Genomic DNA, 20,104 nt, shown 5'->3' with positions numbered 1-20,104 from the left:
TTTTCACCACTACAGTAAAATGCCTTGCCCACAGATATTTCTGAACATCATCAAGGAAGCATTTTTGGCATGTACTGTATGTATCTGGTAATCAGCGATATTGTGCATGCTGCTTAAAACTTATTCCATCTGGCAGTGCATTAAGATGCAAGGTTTGCCTCCTCTGTGTGGTCCTACTTTACATCCTTGACACTCTCACCCATTACAATCAGTGTTTTCATTCTTCTTTTACTTACAAATCCATTAGTATAATTCCTTTAATTAAACTGTCAGATGTGCTTTGTGTTCTCTCATCTTCCCCTTCTTTGCATCATAACTCATGTAGGATTAATCACGCTTAATCAAATACCAATTCAGTTACAACTGGGAAATCTTTTTTATTATTTTTGTCAGTATCTCAGTCTCTTTTCCATCATGTGTTTTAATTGGGATGTCTAACATGTAAATGAAAATGTACATATTTGACCTGTGGGGACAACATTGAAGCAGACAACAGAAGCTTAAGTACCAAGACATATTTGCATTTGCAGGCATTAAAATAATGCATCTATGAATCGTGATGAGAACGCACATAAAAGTGAAGGGGTCTGTCAAAGTGAAAACCCATGTTATCAAGGAATCTTTGCCAAAGGTTGATAAGACTGACATTTGTGCACATGCACATATGTGCATATTTTTTTCAGATATTCAACTAACATCAAAGGTCATATACATTAATTTCAGTGTTTAATGATTAGAATAATTTCTGTGATTTTAAATAATTCGGCAATAAATGCAGGCATAATATTCATTTTTTCCTGTGGCCAATGCTGGCTTTAATTATTGTTTAAGATGTTTGAATATTAGGTATTTCTCACAGTGTTTCACAAGTTAATGAGTAAAATTCAAGAGTCAGGTCAAGTAAAGAGAGATTTTATTGTCAGTCCATCCATATACAAGTGTACAGTAAGGTTGAAATAACGTTTCCCTGGGACCCATGGTGCTACATTCAGACAGTGAAGGACAAAGACAGCGTAAATTGCATATACTGTTTGTGGTATCATAGACCAGCATCTGAGATGAGTGGTAATGCTCAGTGTTTTAAATGTATGTGTTTTAAATTGAATTCACTTTTGATGCATATTAAATGAATTGATACTGCAGCATAAATATTATTTACTTTATCCTCAAAGTACTGTAAGAACAAAATAGCAATGCAGAAAATGAGGCAGAAATCACCAACACAAAATCAACACTATATGCAACTTTACATTGAAAAGTTAACTATTAAAAACTTAAATAGCAACAGGTTTAAAAAAATATAAATATACACTGATATGCCAAGTGCATTTTAAACTATGGATGATAAGTGACAAGAAGAAGACTTTAGAGCACTTCACGGGACGTCAGGGGTTATTCACAGGCTGCAGAGTCTAACATCGTCAAAGCTTTGCACCTTTACCGTTTAATCTTTGTTACTGTGAACCATAACATTCTCATACATCATCTTGAAGATTGGGTTGAGCTTTATGGAATAATACTGAAATTGTTTTATATTGACTGGAAGGAAATTCTTTGTCTAGGAAGACTCATTATTTGACAACATTTACTTACTGGGTTTCATATGGACATGTTCTTGGCCTCTTAACCTTCGTATATTCTCCCCCTTGGCAAACTCGTTGCAAATGTGTTCATTTACAGAGTTACGCTAATTATATACAACTGTCTGAGTAACAAAATTTCTTTGTTGCCCGGTGATGATATTGCAGCCAGTTCTCTGAGAAAAGGTCTGAGCTACAATCCTTTGGAAATCACATTTTTTCAATATCAAGCTTAATCATTCTTTCTAATATATAACCTTTGTTTGGGACCGACACCAGATTACTTAAACTTATCCATGCCTGGTGAATGAGCCATGTAAATTAAATGTTCATTTCACATCTAATGTCATCTGCTTGGAGGCTGCAAGATTTTTTTTTTTCAATACAGGGATTCAGTGACAACACAATAATTTAAAAGCCTCCTTTGTTTTTGTATGCTTCTAGTTACAGCAGCATTTGCAGAGTACTCACATGCTGTTTTGGATATATTGTATGTTCTTTTAATTTCTGTGCTCAGCTGTGTTTTTCCTTGTTCACTAGCCATAATTGTTGCAAGTTCAAAGAGGCTGCAATATGTAACTGAAGTATGGGGAGGGGTGTTTTTCATGTCTTGTGGCAGGTACATGATCACTCTCGATCATGTGCAGCCAAATGTGCAGTCATTTATATTCACAGTAAATGAACAACATCCCAGGTTCCTTAGAACCTCCTTTCATTTTTAATTGTTGTTTTTCTGAAGATTTGAATATTGCTGAGGAAGGGATAGAATTTGATATGATAGTGCTTCTGCTTCTAAGAATACTAATCATCACCTATTTCACTTAAACTTACAGCATGTTTGATGACCTACAGAGCATTCCAAATGTGACTGACTCCCTCTCCTTTTTGTATGATTTGCTCTCAGTCTTGTGCATTTGTAAATATGAAGTGTCCAGATGTATTTCCATTTCACTCTTCATCACTATCCATCTTTTTCATTATTAATGTCCTGTGCTCTTTACTGATTAACCTTTTGACTGATTACTTTGACCTCAGTGTATCATTTCACTTCAAGCAAAGATGATTGGCAGTATTTGCAGCTGCCAAAAAGCTCTTATAACTCTGCCGGGACCCTCCTCCTTCCCTCCTGTGCACCAGTGGGTCCTCGTGTTTGTTGACATCAATTATATTGAGCTTTCCACAGCTTTGTTTCATGGCATTGGGGTGTGGACTGTGGAGACATGGTGCTTTGCCATGGAGACAGTCCAAGCCATGCTGTCATGATTTCATATTACTGAATAAGATACTTTTCACAAGTTTCATGTTCCATATAAATTATTTCTGGTCATGTTAAATAATGGGTGAAAATACAATATGACCCGTCACCTCCAATATGGGAAAGTGACATGTACAATGTTTTTACAAGGCATACATAAAAAGTTAACATAATATCAGAAGAGAGAGAATATAGCTCTCCTCTACAAATGGCAGTTTTGTCAGCTTAGGCTTTTGCTTTATGTGATTATAAATTGTAACCAGTTTTCCCAACAGCATTTTCCTCTTGACTGTCCTTTTATCTCTTTCTCTCCTTTCAGTATCCAGGAATCCAGTTATACCAAGTTTATCTATGTAAATAAACAGATATGCCAATGGTCCAAAGTCCATTAAATTATTTTTATATGTGGAAATATATCTAAAACGTGGTAACTTGCATTGTGATTATCTAAGCCGCTGTGTCGTGACTAGAAGGTTTGGTCTCTTTCATACGTTAAAATTTTTCAGTGCTGTATTATGGAATGGCAATGATATGAGCAGGCCCCTCCGAGAGGCTTTGGACTTGTATTGGTTAACTGAGGTGGTAGAACTCTCATTTTCATTGTATTTGGCCTACGTTGTATGTTTTTTTTATATATATATATATATATGTTAATATCCTAATTTGTAAAATATTATGTCATGTCTTTTTCATGTACCTAATCAGCTCTGTATATTGGACTTTACACATTTCTGATTTATGGGTAAAGCATTGTCTTTTATGCTGTTTAGAATCAGGGGAAGAAATGACCAAAATGTTGTGTCCCTATAGGTACCACGGCTCCAGCTTTGCTCAACAGCACCTCCAACCAGCTATACCTGCATTTTCATACAGATATCAGCGTTGTTGCTGCTGGATTTCACTTAGAATACAAAAGTGAGTAATGCTTAATGATGCTTTCATTATTTTTTGAACATTTTTGTAAAAAAAAAAGTATGGCCATTTTGTTCACTAAACACAACAGCATCCAAAAACAGCATGAGCTGTAATCAAAGGGTATATTTGTTCAGAATGTATTAAAGGCATCTTTAAACTCAGTTTTTAACTGTCTGTTGGAATTCTAGTCAGTTCAAAATTCCAAGAATAATGGGTTTTAAAGTCTGCCTTTGTGTCTATGTATGTCTTATTCCATTTATACAAGACTGATCATTACAATCAAGTACATATTGACTTTTTTCCTAGTAAAATAAATTTAATGAAAGAAAGAAGATTGTTTCATAATGTTCCAAGAGTTAAGGAACTCATATAGCATAAATGTATTTAAATTTCTGAAAACACATTTTTGTTATGAGCAGACAAAGGAACTCTATTTGCATGTTACACCAATACTGGTATGAAACATTATCTATGCACTGCAAGACTGGGCTGAAATGTGTTCTTTGAAGTTACTTACTATTTTCGGTTGTAGATATTTTCCTAGACTGTTTTTACCCATGGTTGACAGTATTTATTATGTAAAGTAAGAAAGTTATACAGAAGACTTAATTTCCAGTTATATGAAATTAGATGCATACCAGATAGTGTGGAGGGTCATCAAGAGTTCACAATATAACAGCTGAGAAGTGATCAAGCTGTTTAAACATTGGTTAACTGCTTAAAATATGCTAATTTAATGGCCCTGCAAACAAAAGTTTCAAAATAATTATTATTTGTATTTAATGATAATTATTTTTTTCTTTTATTTAGCAGATGCTTTTATCAAAAGCATAATGCAAGGTTAATGTAGTATGAGAAGTTACACGAACATCACCATCACACAAACAACAGTAATATAGATAGGCTAGAGAACTGCCAGAATTACCTTATTTTAATATTAGGGATGATGTAAGATTGTCCATATTTAAACAAGCACACGTGCATTGGAATGTAACTGGAAATTACTAATTTGACAAATCAATAGCTTACTCCTATAAAAATGCGTGACTGTCAATCTTTCCAAGATGAATGAAAATGCATGAAATACTGTTAACTTTTGAAACGGCCTACCCCTAGAGACAAGTAGATCCAGTTTTTAGGTTTTACATTGCTGAGTACATTGCCCTTTTAAAAGAAGTAGTGGTTAGGTCATCTTCAGTTTTGTGGATTGGTGACAACCTTGTTGAATACTTGTACAATTTTATCAGAATAGCAAATTTGTGAATCACATACAGATTCAACTATGGTGTTCCTGTGTTGGATTGGCAGGCTCTTGTACTTCTGTACATTTATAAGTATTGTGCCTTATCTCAAGAAAAGGACATGTCCTAATGCCACACACAGAGTTAGGGGGTCATTGAGAGATATATTGGGGGTGTTTGCTTTCTTGATGTGTGGTTGTTGAATATAACCTGAAGACATGTACTTGACTGTTCTTGATTTTGGGACATCCTTATGCGTAGTGTGGAAGACCTCCATTATTTAAGCTAACTCTTACCTTTACAGATTAGAGGTGAGATACCTGTTGGGTTGGAAGTTGGCATCCTACAATGACTTGACCATCTCCGATTTATTTATTGTTGCTAACAAATTTGCTTATTATTTTTCAGCAACTCTTTATCACACTCTCTTGACTCTCTTGATTTCTGGGTGCACATTATGGTAGGCAGTTTTGTAGATTGCTAGATCCCCAAAGCTACAGAATTTTATTTTTATCATATAACTAACTAAAATGCTGTGTTTTGTGTAAATATTTGCTATGCTTTTGATGAGTGTCTGTGACAGGTAGTTTTCATTTTCTTTTATTTCATATTTCATATAGTGCGCAAATTACCATTTTTGAAATTAAGACTGGGAAAGCATGGGCAGGCATAAAGACTGCTCTTGGTGCCAGGTTAGTTGAGGGAATGCCTTGTTCATATTGGCAGAATAACTGAAACCAGGTCATAATTCGCATCATTTACCTAAAACTTAGCTTGATGGTTAGTTGTGCTAATGGTACCCCTGCTCGTCCAGTATTAGATAAAAATCATAATTTGAATGCCGTTGCTTCCATGCCGATATGAAAATATTGATTCAAGATCTGCTGTGTGGTTATTGTTTTGTGAACAACAGCAACATCTCCTTTGCAATTCAACACTGTTGTCAAAACACTTAGGGACTCATTTGGCAATTAAGTGCAGGCTGAGTTGTACAGCTCACACCCAGGGTACTATGTTACTATGTAACTGTGGTTCTGGAAACCACATTCAGCATTTGACCTGATTAGCCAATATGACAATACAGCGCTCAAACAGTTTTCAGTGTTGGTGATTTAATGGGATGTTCAGTCAGTTATGCTCAGTAAGATTTCATTTTAAGCATTAGAATGTATTTGATGACATAATTTTTCAAGGTGAACTTGATCATTGATGCTTTATTACTAAGAAACATTTTTTAGTCTTTAGAACTAGCACACTGTTCAAAATGCCCAGTTTTGCTGTCCTAAGCCTCTATTGGTGCTGGAATGTTTTTTTTTTTTTCGTTTCTTACCTTCTACAGGCATCTGTCTAGGTGGAAATCTGTACACTCTATAGTAACGCATGTATTTAACTTTGGGAACACATAGTATCCAGACAATTTGTTAACCTTAAAAAAAGGTTGTCAGCCTGTCTTTTCCTGCCATCACTCACCAGAAGTTGTAGTTTTCCAGCTGGCAGTGGTTACCCAATCAATTGCCACTCATGATTCACTCCCACACTGAAAAATGTGTTTGAGCAGAGGAAAAAGCCTGGCAAACAAACCTACTACTACACAGGTCAATCAGTCTTTTTTCTGGATATAGAAACCTTAACAAAGGAGTTGCTACAGTGGGCTTCACAGCATATTTTATAGAACCAGTGAAATAGTGAATATGAATAAATGAATAGGAATGAATATGAATAAGCTATGCAGGTCTATGAAGAGAGCTCTCCAGATGGACACCAGTGACATAAAGTGAGGTGTCATGCAAATGTTATTCAACTTTTTTTCACCACAGCTGTTTCTGCTGGCATGGGAAATCTTTTTTTTTTTCTTTCTAAACTCTTTGCATTATTACCACTCTACTTCTGGTTGTGACAATGCCCCTGCAGAACCACCAGGCTCCATAATTCTTATTCTAAGCATTCCAAACGTAGATGCAAATGAACAGTAATAGAAAAGAACAGATATAAACAGACATGCTACTAACATTTACAGTAAGCAAAAGTTCTGCTGCTGAATTGCATCAATAGTGAATCTGGCTCATACGAACGTTTTGTGCATATAGTGTGCGTTTGATCAAAATGACGACATTTTAGAATTCATCAGTTTCTTCCTATTGGGAATTTGTTCCTACGTACGATCGAATTTCATGTCTGCTACAGACCACTTGTACCACTTACACTGGCACACAAATTTAAGATAGATGATGTTTTTTGCCATTATAATAAACCTGTTCAAGTATCAACTTTATATGTGAACAAAATCATTGTTTGCCTTTAAAATACAGAGAAACACAATTCAATTTGCAATAAATGAAAATATACTAAGTAACAAATCTAATCAGTAGGCTTATATTGTCATTAACTTGCCAAATTATAAGTGTAAATGTGTTTATACTGTAGGTGACAGAAGTTACATGCTGAAAAGCATTTGATTCTGTGCCTATAAGAAATCAGTTGGCGCTTACCACAGCTGCGTTGGATTAGGGAAACAAAGTCAGATGCGAAAGTAAACTTGCACACCGTTATCTGGCACTTGAGCCATCCTGAGCCAGGAGCCCTGGCTCATTTCTACAAACATTCTGGCGAAGAAGGCCTACTGAGTATTGCATCACTGTCACTGCTTTTTTAATCATGCTGTTTCACCTTTAGGCAAAATTCTTTGAATTCTTTAAATCTGAATTCTTTTTGGAATTCAGGTTGTACACTAGGCTGGATTCATCACAAGAATTTGCATTCTTTTAGTTTGCTCACATGCATCAAATGGCTATTTGTCACACTGCAAATCAGTCTGTGGAACATAGACAAGACCATTAATTAAAATGAATAGATAAACACTGATAAACCATTTAGGTGATTGTGTATCTAATGTGTAAATCCAAAAGCACTTCTTTTACCTTGCAATTTATCAATGTCTCCCTGTCTATCAGGTTTAGATGACCTTAATATTGTCACTTTCCCAGTATCCACTAAAGAGTTTAGTAACCTTATGTAGGGTTGCCTAAACCCAGAGAATGTTAAAGCCTGTTCTCTCAGTCTCATAGCATGTGTTATGGTGAAAGTCAGCAACCCCGTCTATCACATAATTAGGTATATGTATAAATGTTTATGGTGAAGCTATATCTTACAGGAATGCAGGTATTATTGTTTAGTGATACATGGAATGATCAGTCACTCTGGTCACTTTGGCAGTCAATTCTGAAGACAGTAGCTTACAGAAATACTGTTATTCCTGATTAGCAGGTCATTAAGGTGATGCAACAAAGGGCATTTGCCATAGTATTACTTGTATCTAAATTATACTGGGTCTTAATTGAGTGTGTGCTGCAATGAAAGAACAAATTATCACCTTGTGACTTAATTACGAAACCAAAAAATATATTTTGCAGATTGAAGATTTTCATGCTGATAAGCTGTTGGACTCAATGTCATGAAATTTGATTATTTAAAAGTAACAAAATGACAGAGAACTTCTCCACAGAGCAGCCATAGCTCCTTGTACAATCATTTAACTCCTCATTCATGATGTTGTTGTGCAATGCCATTGGTACCTGGATAGTGGCACCAGTGTTATGCAATTCACTGTCAACTATGTCATCAGGCACACTATGGTACAGTGAATGTGTTTTAAGAGGTTGTGATCCAGCAGTGCCAAAGTTGTAGTGTTTTGTGTCTCTCTTTCATACTGAAAGGCATGAGTTGAATAATCCAACCAGCCACAATGTAATGTACAAATGGAGAATTTAATACATCACATCAACCATGTTTACAACCATTCCCATGTGTAACATTTGGGGGAGAAGGAAAGTGGAGAATGAAATACAAATCTTTGAGTGCATGACAGCAAGAGATTGTGCAGGGAATCTCTGAATCTTGTAAAGTTTGCTATAAATTGACTATCTTCTTGATGCCAAGTTCATCCAGAATTTTCAGCTGTGAGAACTGTGGCAGTATTTTAATTAGCCTAGACTGCCATGTGCCTTCTGCATAGTTGTTATGAAATGCCAAAGGGTTTCTGAGACAGGGATAACTGCCTTGCCAGTTGGAGACTTGAAGCATTTTTTGTTGCTGTTATGAAATAACAGTGACTCAAGGCACAAACCATTAGGCATGCATTGAGATCCTTTTTTTCTCTGTGAGAGCCCCTTTTAATGTGGGAAACTTCTTTTAATTTCAGTGTCTACTCTGAAAAACATTCTTATTTCTGTTCTCAGAAATCACAGACAAGATAGTGACAGTTTTTTTGTCTCCAAAGTTTATAATTTATTCCCAGAGAGAGCCTTGGTATGTGACATTTTATCGATGAATGCTTCAGAAAAGCTCACAGAATGTTCCGTATATGTAACGTGAGTGTCAGGAAGGTGGAATGGGAATTTACAAGTGATATTGATCAAAGTAAGTGACAGGTAAATGGCTGAGCCTGAGAAAGGAAATTTTATAGGCCTCCTAAAATCCCAGGATAAATACAGCTAATAAGGTAGTGCTGTGTGGAAAATAATAAAAAATGTTGACAACAAATATGACAACAGGCTACTTAATGAAAATCTGTCACACAGCTTTTGTTTCTAATCATCCGAATTAAGTATGTTTATACTGGACTAAAATTGGACTAAAAATCTAATGTAGTCATAATTGTCAAAATGGTCATTCAGCCTGTATACAGGGCCTTGCCAAAGTATTCAGACCCTTGACCAATTCTCACGTTTTACAGAATTACAAATGAAAATTCATTCTGTATGATATTTTATTTTAAAAATATCTAATTTAATGTTAGAATCTAATGTTAGAAAGTATTTTTTAAGAAAAATAAAGAATTTAAATAAAAACCTTAAAAAATATATACCAAAGGATATACCAAAGAATTATACGTGTGTATGTGTTTATGTATGTTTATATACTGTATATGCTTATGTATGTGTTAAAATATTTTACAAAAATTCACACAACAGAGCACTACAGAAGCTCCTCACGTGATAAGATTGAGGAATGTGAGGAATACATTGTCATAGGTTCATTGAGCAATGGTGTTTGCACTGTGTGTAACCTATACTTGACATTATACTGGTACATATAAATAAAACATTACATTAGTTTCTGTTGTAATTGTGGGAGGCAACGAGGCAGTTCAAAGCTCAGTGTTGCCACACGCAAAAGCATAGTGCCACCTGCTGAGTAGTACATCTAAACAGAGATGATACAACTCTCCTCCCTCACTTGACTAAGCTGTTGCCATGGCAACATTGCCTCCCTATGTCTGCTAAAGTGTTATATTTTACTGTCTGAATCTGTGTTAAAAGAGATGGGTGAAATCACAATGAAGGCTCTTGTGTCTCTCTGATTAATGTAGCGGTTGGTCTCACCACCTGCCCAGAGCCACTAGTGCCTAGCAATGGAATAAAAACAGGGGACCGCTACATGGTGAACGAGGTGGTGTCATTCAGCTGTGAGCCAGGATATGTGCTGCAGGTGAGCAACTTACACTTCCAGTTAGACGACCGTAAATGTTTAGCCACTGTATTGCATTGGCATTTTCCATCAGCAAAGTGTTTTATTCATGTGTGTCACAGCACACCTGGAATGTGAAACAGACACAGGAAAGCAGAGCAGAAGAAAAAAGGAAATGGCATAATAACACTTGGAAGGATTGTTTGTCTCAGACTTGGAGAAGTTACAAATGTTGGTTAAAAACGTGAACTAAAACGGCAAGGGTGCTCTGATTTTGTTTCATTTCCAGGGGCACTCCCATATCTCCTGCATGCCTGGGACTGTGCGTCGCTGGAACTATCCGCCTCCTTTGTGCATCGGTACAAACTTCCTCACACACTTTATACGCAGTGACTGTTACGTGTTTATGCTCTTATAACTTTAAGCAACTTGTTCATTGTGAGGTATACATTATATTTACTTCATATGTATCACTCAGATGTCCATAACATCGCTCATATATCTACATGTATGTATGCTTTTCAGCTCAGTGTGGTGGAACCCTCTATGATCTCAGCAATGTCATCCTAAGCCCTGGATTTCCTGGAAACTACCCTGGTAATCTGGACTGCACCTGGAAAGTCTTGCTGCCTGTTGGATACGGTAAGGCACTTTCCAAAGATTATGACCTAACACAGCATTTGTGTGTGCCCCCTGCTGTCCAGAGCAGATGTCTAACATGTTATCCACCATGTAATTAGTACATGTAAAATTGCTGCCAGCAATTTTCTGCATGTTGCCACATTTTTTGTAAGTCTTCTCCACAAAAGGCAGCAGATAACAATTTAGAAATCATTCATACATGTGTGTTTTTCTAGTTTTGTGCAAGCTGAGCTATTTTATTTATTTGATATCACATATACTTCACAGTCCACTATACTGAGAATTAGCTAAATGGCTCTATCCACTCAGTCCTCAGTGAATTTCATCGGCAATTGCTATTTGCAGCTGTTAAGTCATGCATATTTGAATTGTCAGATAATTCCCCCTGCAATGCAGTTTTCCAAATGTGGCTTGTTTGAGAAGATTAGCTGGCAAAGAGGAAAAACAAAACAAAGCATTGTGTTATGGCTCAATGTGTTTGCACTCAATCTGAAAAACCTCAGAATTCACTGCATAACGCCACCATGTACATAAAAGACCAGTTTGAACACCACTGAGTAATATTTACCGTTAATCAATTTAAGATTATGGGATGGTGGTTTGCTGGGATTTAATTCACTGCCATAAATTACTCCTACACCCATGAGGATTTCTAGCGCAAGATCTACAAATAGCAGTCAATCCATGAATGAACTTTACCTTAGTTCGACTTCCCTATTAGTTGTTGCATTGTTTTTATGTTCCTCACATTTTAAACTTTTTCAGACACTTCAGATCTATAAATTGAATTTAGAGGAAAGCTGGTCATTGCAGGCAATTTTTTTCAGTGTGCTTCATAGCTCAAATGAGACCAGAACAAAGCAACCATTCCAGAAGTTAACAAGGTAATTGTGTGTGGTTTAAAAAGCTATTCCCACACTTGCCTAAGAGCACAATGATTTTTTCTGACTTCTTTCCTTAAAAAAAAAACACAGATATCAAAAAGCAATTTTCTGCCTTATCAACCAGACACTGCGAAAGTACAAATAAGAACAATCTTGTTTGTGCTCTGTATCAAAAATGCATTAGCTTTTGCTGTTAACAGGGCACACTATTTTGAATAAGACAAACAGATGGCTTAGCAACGGCTGATTACAGCTTTTAGGGCCAATGGAGTAGTTAGAAGGAGGTGTGGAAAAAATGTGAAACATTCTGTCGTAACAACAACAGCCTTAAAAATAAAAGTCCTAAGTCTTACCAATCTGCACATTCTTTCCATTAGTTCAAAAGATATGCTTCCTTCACAGTCCTTAGGGCGTCATGATTTTACCTCTCAGAAGTGATGCAGCATGTCATTGATTATAGAGAACTGAAGAAAAACTCCAACAGAGCTATGGCTATGATTGTAGACTAGCATGATACAAACAAAAGAATTTTCATGGGTTCAGGACCAGGTTTCATATGCATTGTACACACTAATGAAGTGTGAAGGAATTGAGCGACCAGACTGTCACCAGTCAGCTCTAGGAGAAAAGTAGGTATGTGACTTTTGTGACTTGCTAAATAACAATGAACTATCTAGAGCAAATGTGTAGTTAATGTTATGATGTACCAAGAAAAGTTGATAGCCATCAACTGTCTTGGTCTCATACAGGCAACAAGCTTGTTCTCACTATTAAATAATTATTTATCCTATTACCTTAAGGGTGGACCTGTCAAGCCATAAGTTAACACAATGCATACATCCATATCTACTAATGTGGTCGCCATGCTTTGTAATTTCATTGCATACTGGAATACTGTTTTGGTATATTACTAACTTAAGTTTCATTAAGTATATATTTCCAATAGAAACACAGGCACATATTTTATATTCTTTTTGTGAATCTAAAAATCAAGAATAACATGATGGCCAGTCAGTTAAGTTAAAAATGTTTCTATAAGGATGTGTATTATCTAGAAATGGAATATTACTATAGTAAATAGCTATAAATGTGTTACTTCAGAGAAACTGATTGCAATTCTTCCTTTCTGTACAAATTGAGTTAAAGACATTATACACTAAAAGTAAGTACTTTGGTCCTACGTCAGAAACGGGAAAGACAGGGAATTATCAATTCCACTCCTGTAGCATCTGAAAAAAACAGTCTTCCAGTCCTAAATCCAACACCAGTTCTGTCCAGTCCAGTTCTGTGCTAAGTTTCAGTGTTCTTTAGTATAGTGTGACCAAGAATGAAGTGCCCCATTACTTGTAGGTGTCCCTTGCATATTGTCATTATTGTAATTAATACCAAAGCCTGAATAATGGATTTGTTATCTGCCCTGGTGTGTGTGTTTAGGCTTAACCTAAATTAGCAGGTGATCACTACAAAAGGGCAGAATGATGACATTGACATCAGCTTCTTTCCTGTGAAATTATGCAGCGAGACTGCTTGTAAAGTTAGATCAAATTATGATAAAACTGATGGAAGCAATCCAGGACATTTAAAAGAAAAAATATAGATTACCTCCAAGTGAGTGACTGTCTTTCAGCGGGAATCAGATCATTAAAGCAAAGGTTTCCATATTTTCCACTGTTTTGTTTTCCTGATTTATGCACAGCATTGCAGTTCACAGCAGGCTAATTTTTAAGGAAAAAGATCAGTTGACTTATTTCACAGAAGTTAATGCACCTGAAAGGCGGTGTGACAACCTCCCATTGTTTGAAGCATGGCACATCAGCTGGGCTCTAATCATTTTAGTCACACTCATGCACTGGTTGTCAGGGTTAACACATTTGAAAAGAAAAAAAAAAAAAAAAACAGAATCCAGGAAATACCTTCTCATGTAATGGATTTTTTTGCCCTGTGCAGGTTAGCAAACAGTTTATGGCCAAATCATTTTGCTTAATAAGTTTTGACAAGTCTCTAATTCTTTCTTTGTTATGGATCACTACTCAGTGGCATTGATAACACATTTAATGTTCGGCTCTTCATTTTTAACAGTTTATCTGTCTTTTTTTAATGTAAATGAATTGCCTGTTTGTATTGGTGAGGATGAGGAGATGACCAATGTGAGAGTGCATCATTCTCAAGGTTTCAGATGTTTGACAATTAATATATTGGAGGCCTGGTGTTGTTTCTGACTGGTGTGACATCAATGACTGCTTATATCCCTGTCTTGCAGGTGCTCACATCCAGTTTCTCAATTTCTCTACGGAGGACAACCATGATTTTTTAGAGGTGCGCAATGGACCACACCACACCAGCTCCTTGATTGGCCAGTTCAGCGGAAGCCAGCTGCCACCATTGCTGCTAAGCACAACACATGAAACAGTGATTCACTTTTACAGCGACCATTCTGAAAACAGGCAGGGGTTTAAACTGTCCTACCAAGGTGAGTGTTTTTCTAAGAAAATTAACAGTATTGGCTGATGGTAACAATGGATGCCCGCATTCTTTAAGTGGTCTTTAATAAGTACCAGGTGATTACTATGAACAGAATTCCTGATACCAGAATTCATGGTACCACCCTTCATCTCTGGTTTAAAAACCTGGGCCATTATGGGATGGAAAAACACTTGGCTTGCCCTGGCCTTGGCTCGATGGAATGCTGCCCTGCCAAGTCTGCCACAGCCTAACAACGGAGTAGTACCAACTGCAGTACCAACTTTGTTTGGGACCAAGGATAAATATTCCAGTTTTTCTGTAACTGGCTCATGGTTTACTGTTTTGTTGTTTTAATTATGCTATCTGGGAGAATTTACACTGTCCAGCACTTTGTGATGGTGTGGTTACTATACAAGCGGCTCTTTGCTTTAAGGGTGATATTAACATGTTGTTTCCACATCCACATCAAGCAGTTCATTTTCTTAGTTATTGTAGCGCATATTTGAAGCTGTGATCTGTGCGTATTGGACTGAGAAATAACTACTCTTCCTTAAGGTACGGATAGACAAACTACCATATTTATCTCAGTATTGAGCATAATACATAGGTTCAGTTTTACATACCACTGGGTGGTATTATGTCGTTTTCAAATTTAGAGTGTAATTTCTGTTGTGATGTTGACATGTTAGACATCATATATGCCTTCCTCTCTGATAAATTTTTAACTTCAGTCCTTGAAAATATAATGTTTCATTTTAGAAGATATGTAAGAGACATTCTTAGCATCTTTCCTACACTGACAGGTTCTATTTGTTGTCAATTTTACAATAAAACCAATTACACCATGCATGAATACTGAATGGAGATGATATAGATTGTGGTTCCCTGACCTCCACTACTTAGAGAATTAGGATTTTGAAATATGGGCATGATTATACAGGGCAAGCAGTTTAACTCCTTAGGCTCCTTATGTAGATTCAGATGATTCAAATTTTATTTGCATGCAGCTTTTTTGCATGGCTTTTTTTTTGTAATTACGATTTTTATGCAGAAATAATATCTCATTTCATCCTCTCTTGAAGTGGACATTCTCACATGAGATGCATATTTACATTTTAACTATAACAATAGATGGTATTGCTTCTCTTATTTTTTTCAGCATATGAATTGCAAAATTGTCAAGACCCCTCACCATTCCACAATGGATACATCATTAACAACGAGTACAGCGCAGGCCAGTCAATAACCTTTGAATGCTTCCCTGGCTATGTTCTAATTGGACACCCTGTTCTCACATGTCAACATGGAATCAACAGAAAATGGAACCATCCCTTTCCCCGGTGTGAGGGTAAGAGAATAACAATAATTTGAGGCGTTGTTTACCCATGAATCATGCTCTTGTACTTTTCTGTTTCGTGACTATAGGCTTTTTGTGTAAATGACCATTTAGATAAAGAAGTAATGCTACTATTCACCTATTTTGAGAGATTCCAAAGAGCTTTACATGCATCATTTTTTTTTTTGTTTGTTTTTTTTCAAATTCAATTTCAGCAAATATAAGAGGTGCATACCACTTCCAGCTTACTAGCGTACAGACATTTTGTTCTCATTGGTGTGTGTATGTGATAGTGTTTTAGATAATGTGTAACTGTTTATATTTTCATATAACAATGCCGTGTGAATTTTTTATGTGTCGTCGTCTTGGAATTGGGCACTAGTACGTACAGCCAGGCCCTATTTTAAATTGAAGGCATGCTTAGCAGCTGTGTAAGCAGCATAGTGTGAAGCAGGCAGGCGGCTGAAGAATCAATACTATTACCGATCTCTGCAAGCTCCCTCTCATTCTGCTGTGGCTTCCAGCAGGGAATCCATGATGGAATCATTTTAGAGAGGAAATAACATTGGGGTGGACTCCTTATAGAAGGTTAAAGAGGCGTTGTTTCAGAAGAAGGATTCTGTAAACAATCACCAGTATTTTTCATAGTTAAATTAATGCATTTCTCATAGTTAATGCAGTAATTGTTTGTGTGGTGAAAATTACAGGTCACAAAATCCATTTTGAATTATTTCAGTACAGGCAAAGGCCACAAGTTAAGTTTGGCTGTTTTCTAAACAAATCAAGGGTCCAAGAATCCTCTGCAGCCCTGTATATTTGTTGGTTTTTGTAGCAGAAAGGGTTAACTGACTGGATAAAGAGAACAGTGCTACTTACTTCATAAAATAAAATTTTATTAATGATTAATATTAATGTTATTAATCTATTTTATGAAATAATATTGGCTCACATCCTCTAGGCCATATCAACAACATCCACAGCCTGCAGTACCAGTAATACAACATATGTATGTCAACAATAAGGTTATTTGTACTGGTACAGTAAGGATCAGGTGGGCCTCTTGTGTCCTAATGAAGACTACAGCACACATTATATAATAATTTGAAAACCCCTAGTTTGACTAGAACCAGGAGGCATAGCCGTTGTAAGGCTCAAAGACTTTAATAATACACTTTTGGTGCTACCTTACTTACTAACTCAGAACATTACTTTTATAGGTATTTTTAATAAAAGTTGGAAATGATTCATGAATATATTCAAGAGCATTTTTGTTTCCCTTTTCCCCGTTCTGGTGGTGACACAGTTTGGATGAATTACATAACCAGAACTAATGTTGTGCAACATTTTTTATATGTGCTCATTTTTATTTCATTTATCTTTTTACTTATATGTGGTTGTTTAAAAAAAATGAAAATATTAGGGATTCAGAGCTTGGCTGTATTGGCCTTCCTCTAGCCATTAATTGAGAAAGGATGGGTTGCCTGGATGCAGACTGATAAATTCTCTGTAAATATGTGCTCATGCATTTCTGTGTAAATGTGCTGTAACTCTTTCAGCTGAAATATTTATGAGAAATCATCTTGCCTCTCAATTATGCAGACTTCTTTTTTCTTTATTTTATCAATCTGAATGTGATACTTGGTTATGTAACGTTGAAGACTAAGCACTGATCTGAATATTTTTCATGATAACATTTTCCCCTGGAACATAGGAGCAGTTCCAAGAGGTAAATGCTATTTTCACAAGGCACCGTTAAATGTACTTAACTTGTCCCAACCAAATAATTAAGAGTTGTGTTGGCTTACCTTATATCTGTTCAAAGATTAGAGAGAGAGCATAGGGTATAACATGCTGTCATATTTGATGGGTTACACTTTAATATGTATGTATGTACTTTACAGCTCCATGTGGCTACAATGTATCTGCTCAGAATGGAACAATATATTCTCCTGAGTATCCCAATGAGTACCCCAACTCTCAGGATTGCACTTGGCTCATCACAGTACCCCATGGTCATGGCATTTATATCAACTTCACCCTGCTCCAGACAGAGCCTGTCACAGACTACATTGCTGTGTGGTAAGAGCCAGCTATCCACCACTGATTTACTCATCCATCAGTGAAGATCTTTTTTTTTTGGTGTGCTGCACAGCACATTAGCAGACCTCATAAAGAGAGAATATTTTCGAACAGTTTGAAGAGGAAAAGGAGGAAAATTGTCCCTTGAGGTCACTGTGGCTACAGACATCCATCATCTTAGGAAACTGGAGAGTAATGAGCACACAGTGATCACGATAATGATAATGGCAATCACATTCCGAGGGAACTCTGCAGCTGTTTGCTTTGATTGACTGAAAGAATATGTGGGAATTCAAACTAATCACTGATGCTTATCTTGTCCATGGAATATTAAATTGACATAGTCCTTTAATTTACCCATTTAAGAACATTTACATGTACAGTGGTATCAAATATCTTCCAACCATAAGGCAGGAATCCACATACATTTCAAAACAATCTAATAAATGCTACAATGCACTTAAACTAGAATGCATTAAAAAGTAGACTACACATCAGATAAGCTAATCAGCTAATTTCCAGTAATAAAGATGCACCCGAAAGTAACAAAATAGGATACAAATGGCATTATAGTGGCAGCAGGATGTTGAAGTGGATTAAAACATATTCTAAGAATTCACCTTCACTCTAGCAGTACACCTCCTCTCCAAGTAATATAGTTTATTAATCTTCAAAAGCTATTCAAAGAGGACAATGCACTGTAAAGTCATCATTTCTGCAGTTCTCAATCTAGACACTCTAATGTAATGCTTTTATGTGAAAGTCAGCACAAACCTTGTGAAAGATTTGGGAGTAAATCAATTTAACTAAATCATACAGAAATTGTGTATGCAGAAAGTGTGCCATTGTTTACTGTGTATGCTGTAAATCCCAGTGCATTAGGTGTGGCTCCTCGTCTCTTACAGGGATGGACCAGAGCAATCCTACCCACAGCTCGGAGTTTTTAGTGGCAATACAGCTTTGGAGTCAGCCTACAGCTCCTTCAATCAGGTTCTGATAAAATTTCACAGTGATTTCTCCACGAGTGGATTCTTTGTCCTCAATTTTCACGGTCAGTTCCTTTACCAGATGAACAGTATTACATCGTAAATGCCTATAGTTTAGCCTTGCAAGATTTTTTCTTAAATTAAATTATAGGTAACTGATTAATCTTGTTTTTATTAGGCCTTGTGGAACTACTTGATGACACGTATTATTTCTTGTGTAGCTGGAGAACTCAAATGAACTCCAGCTTTCCCATTATGTGTTTTGTGAAACCTCATAGAGATTCTTCATTATATAAGCATGCAAGTGAATAAATGAGCACGGGTACACATCTATTTTAAGTACTGATTGCATCTATTACCAACCAAACAGTTTTTACAAAAACTAATGCCTTGTTTTGTAGAAGCAGAATTTGAAGGAATTGTGATACTTCATAGGTAGTATGTAATCAGCCTGACACATGTCATTGCAGTGGGAATTATCTGGATCATGCATGTTCTTGTTTGTATTATTCTTCCTTCAGCTTACCGCCTGAAGAAATGTGCTACACCCCCTACAGTTGAAGAAGCAGAGTTTATTTCCGAGGATCAAGACTATGAAATAGGTACCTGCATCAGGAAGATTTGAAAACATTTAGTCACTGCTGTCTATTTTGTCATGTTGAACTGCAGATTGAACTGTAATTGAAATGTGCTGTGGTTAGCGTTTGACTCTGTACCTCAGGATACTGCTTTTGTCCCCTTATAATTTCTGTGCCTCAAAGGCTCCAGTAAAACCCCAGCCATAAAAATGGGTTCCACAGTTCTGAGAATGTAAGCATTCCAAGTCATTGGATAAGGTGTCTGCTAAGTAAATATATAATGTAGTACAAGGTAATGTATGGTGCTGGTGTTGCCTCTGGGCATTATGAATAAAGAGATTATTTGATGGAGGTAAATCAATGTCATAGCTATCCATTTGCTAATATTTTATCTAGGAGACATTGTGAAGTATCGGTGCCTCCCAGGGTTCACACTCGTAGGAAATGAAGAACTCACCTGCAGACTGAACTCCCACCTGCAATTTGAAGGTCCAGCTCCTTCCTGTGAGGGTAGGTAAAATGTTTAGTGTCCTCTCTGTAATTTTGTTATTGTTTTGTGCTGAAGAATAATAATTATTAAAAGAACCTTGCTGCTAACGCAATGGCCTGTTTAGTGACAGTAGCCCTCTTTTTAGTAATTTGTAGGTGATCTTTTTATACAGGTAATCATGCAAATTTG

General features: G+C 36.4%; 1 protein-coding gene across 1 annotated transcript in view; it reads left to right on the top strand.

Moving 5' to 3' along the window:
* Positions 1-20,104, top strand: part of LOC118789703 (CUB and sushi domain-containing protein 1-like) — a 482,818-nt gene that overhangs the window by 419,939 nt on the left and 42,775 nt on the right. The window contains exons 37-46 of the mRNA XM_036546243.1: positions 3,646-3,750; positions 10,360-10,478; positions 10,747-10,816; positions 10,983-11,099; positions 14,244-14,453; positions 15,606-15,794; positions 17,684-17,861; positions 18,767-18,912; positions 19,369-19,449; positions 19,822-19,935. Of these exons, the coding sequence (XP_036402136.1) occupies positions 3,646-3,750; positions 10,360-10,478; positions 10,747-10,816; positions 10,983-11,099; positions 14,244-14,453; positions 15,606-15,794; positions 17,684-17,861; positions 18,767-18,912; positions 19,369-19,449; positions 19,822-19,935 (1,329 nt within the window). The remainder of the gene's footprint in view (positions 1-3,645; positions 3,751-10,359; positions 10,479-10,746; positions 10,817-10,982; positions 11,100-14,243; positions 14,454-15,605; positions 15,795-17,683; positions 17,862-18,766; positions 18,913-19,368; positions 19,450-19,821; positions 19,936-20,104) is intronic.

The sequence above is a fragment of the Megalops cyprinoides genome, chromosome 15 (assembly GCF_013368585.1).
Source record: "Megalops cyprinoides isolate fMegCyp1 chromosome 15, fMegCyp1.pri, whole genome shotgun sequence".
Lineage (NCBI taxonomy): Eukaryota > Metazoa > Chordata > Actinopteri > Elopiformes > Megalopidae > Megalops > Megalops cyprinoides.
This window is presented reverse-complemented; position numbering and strand designations above follow the sequence as displayed.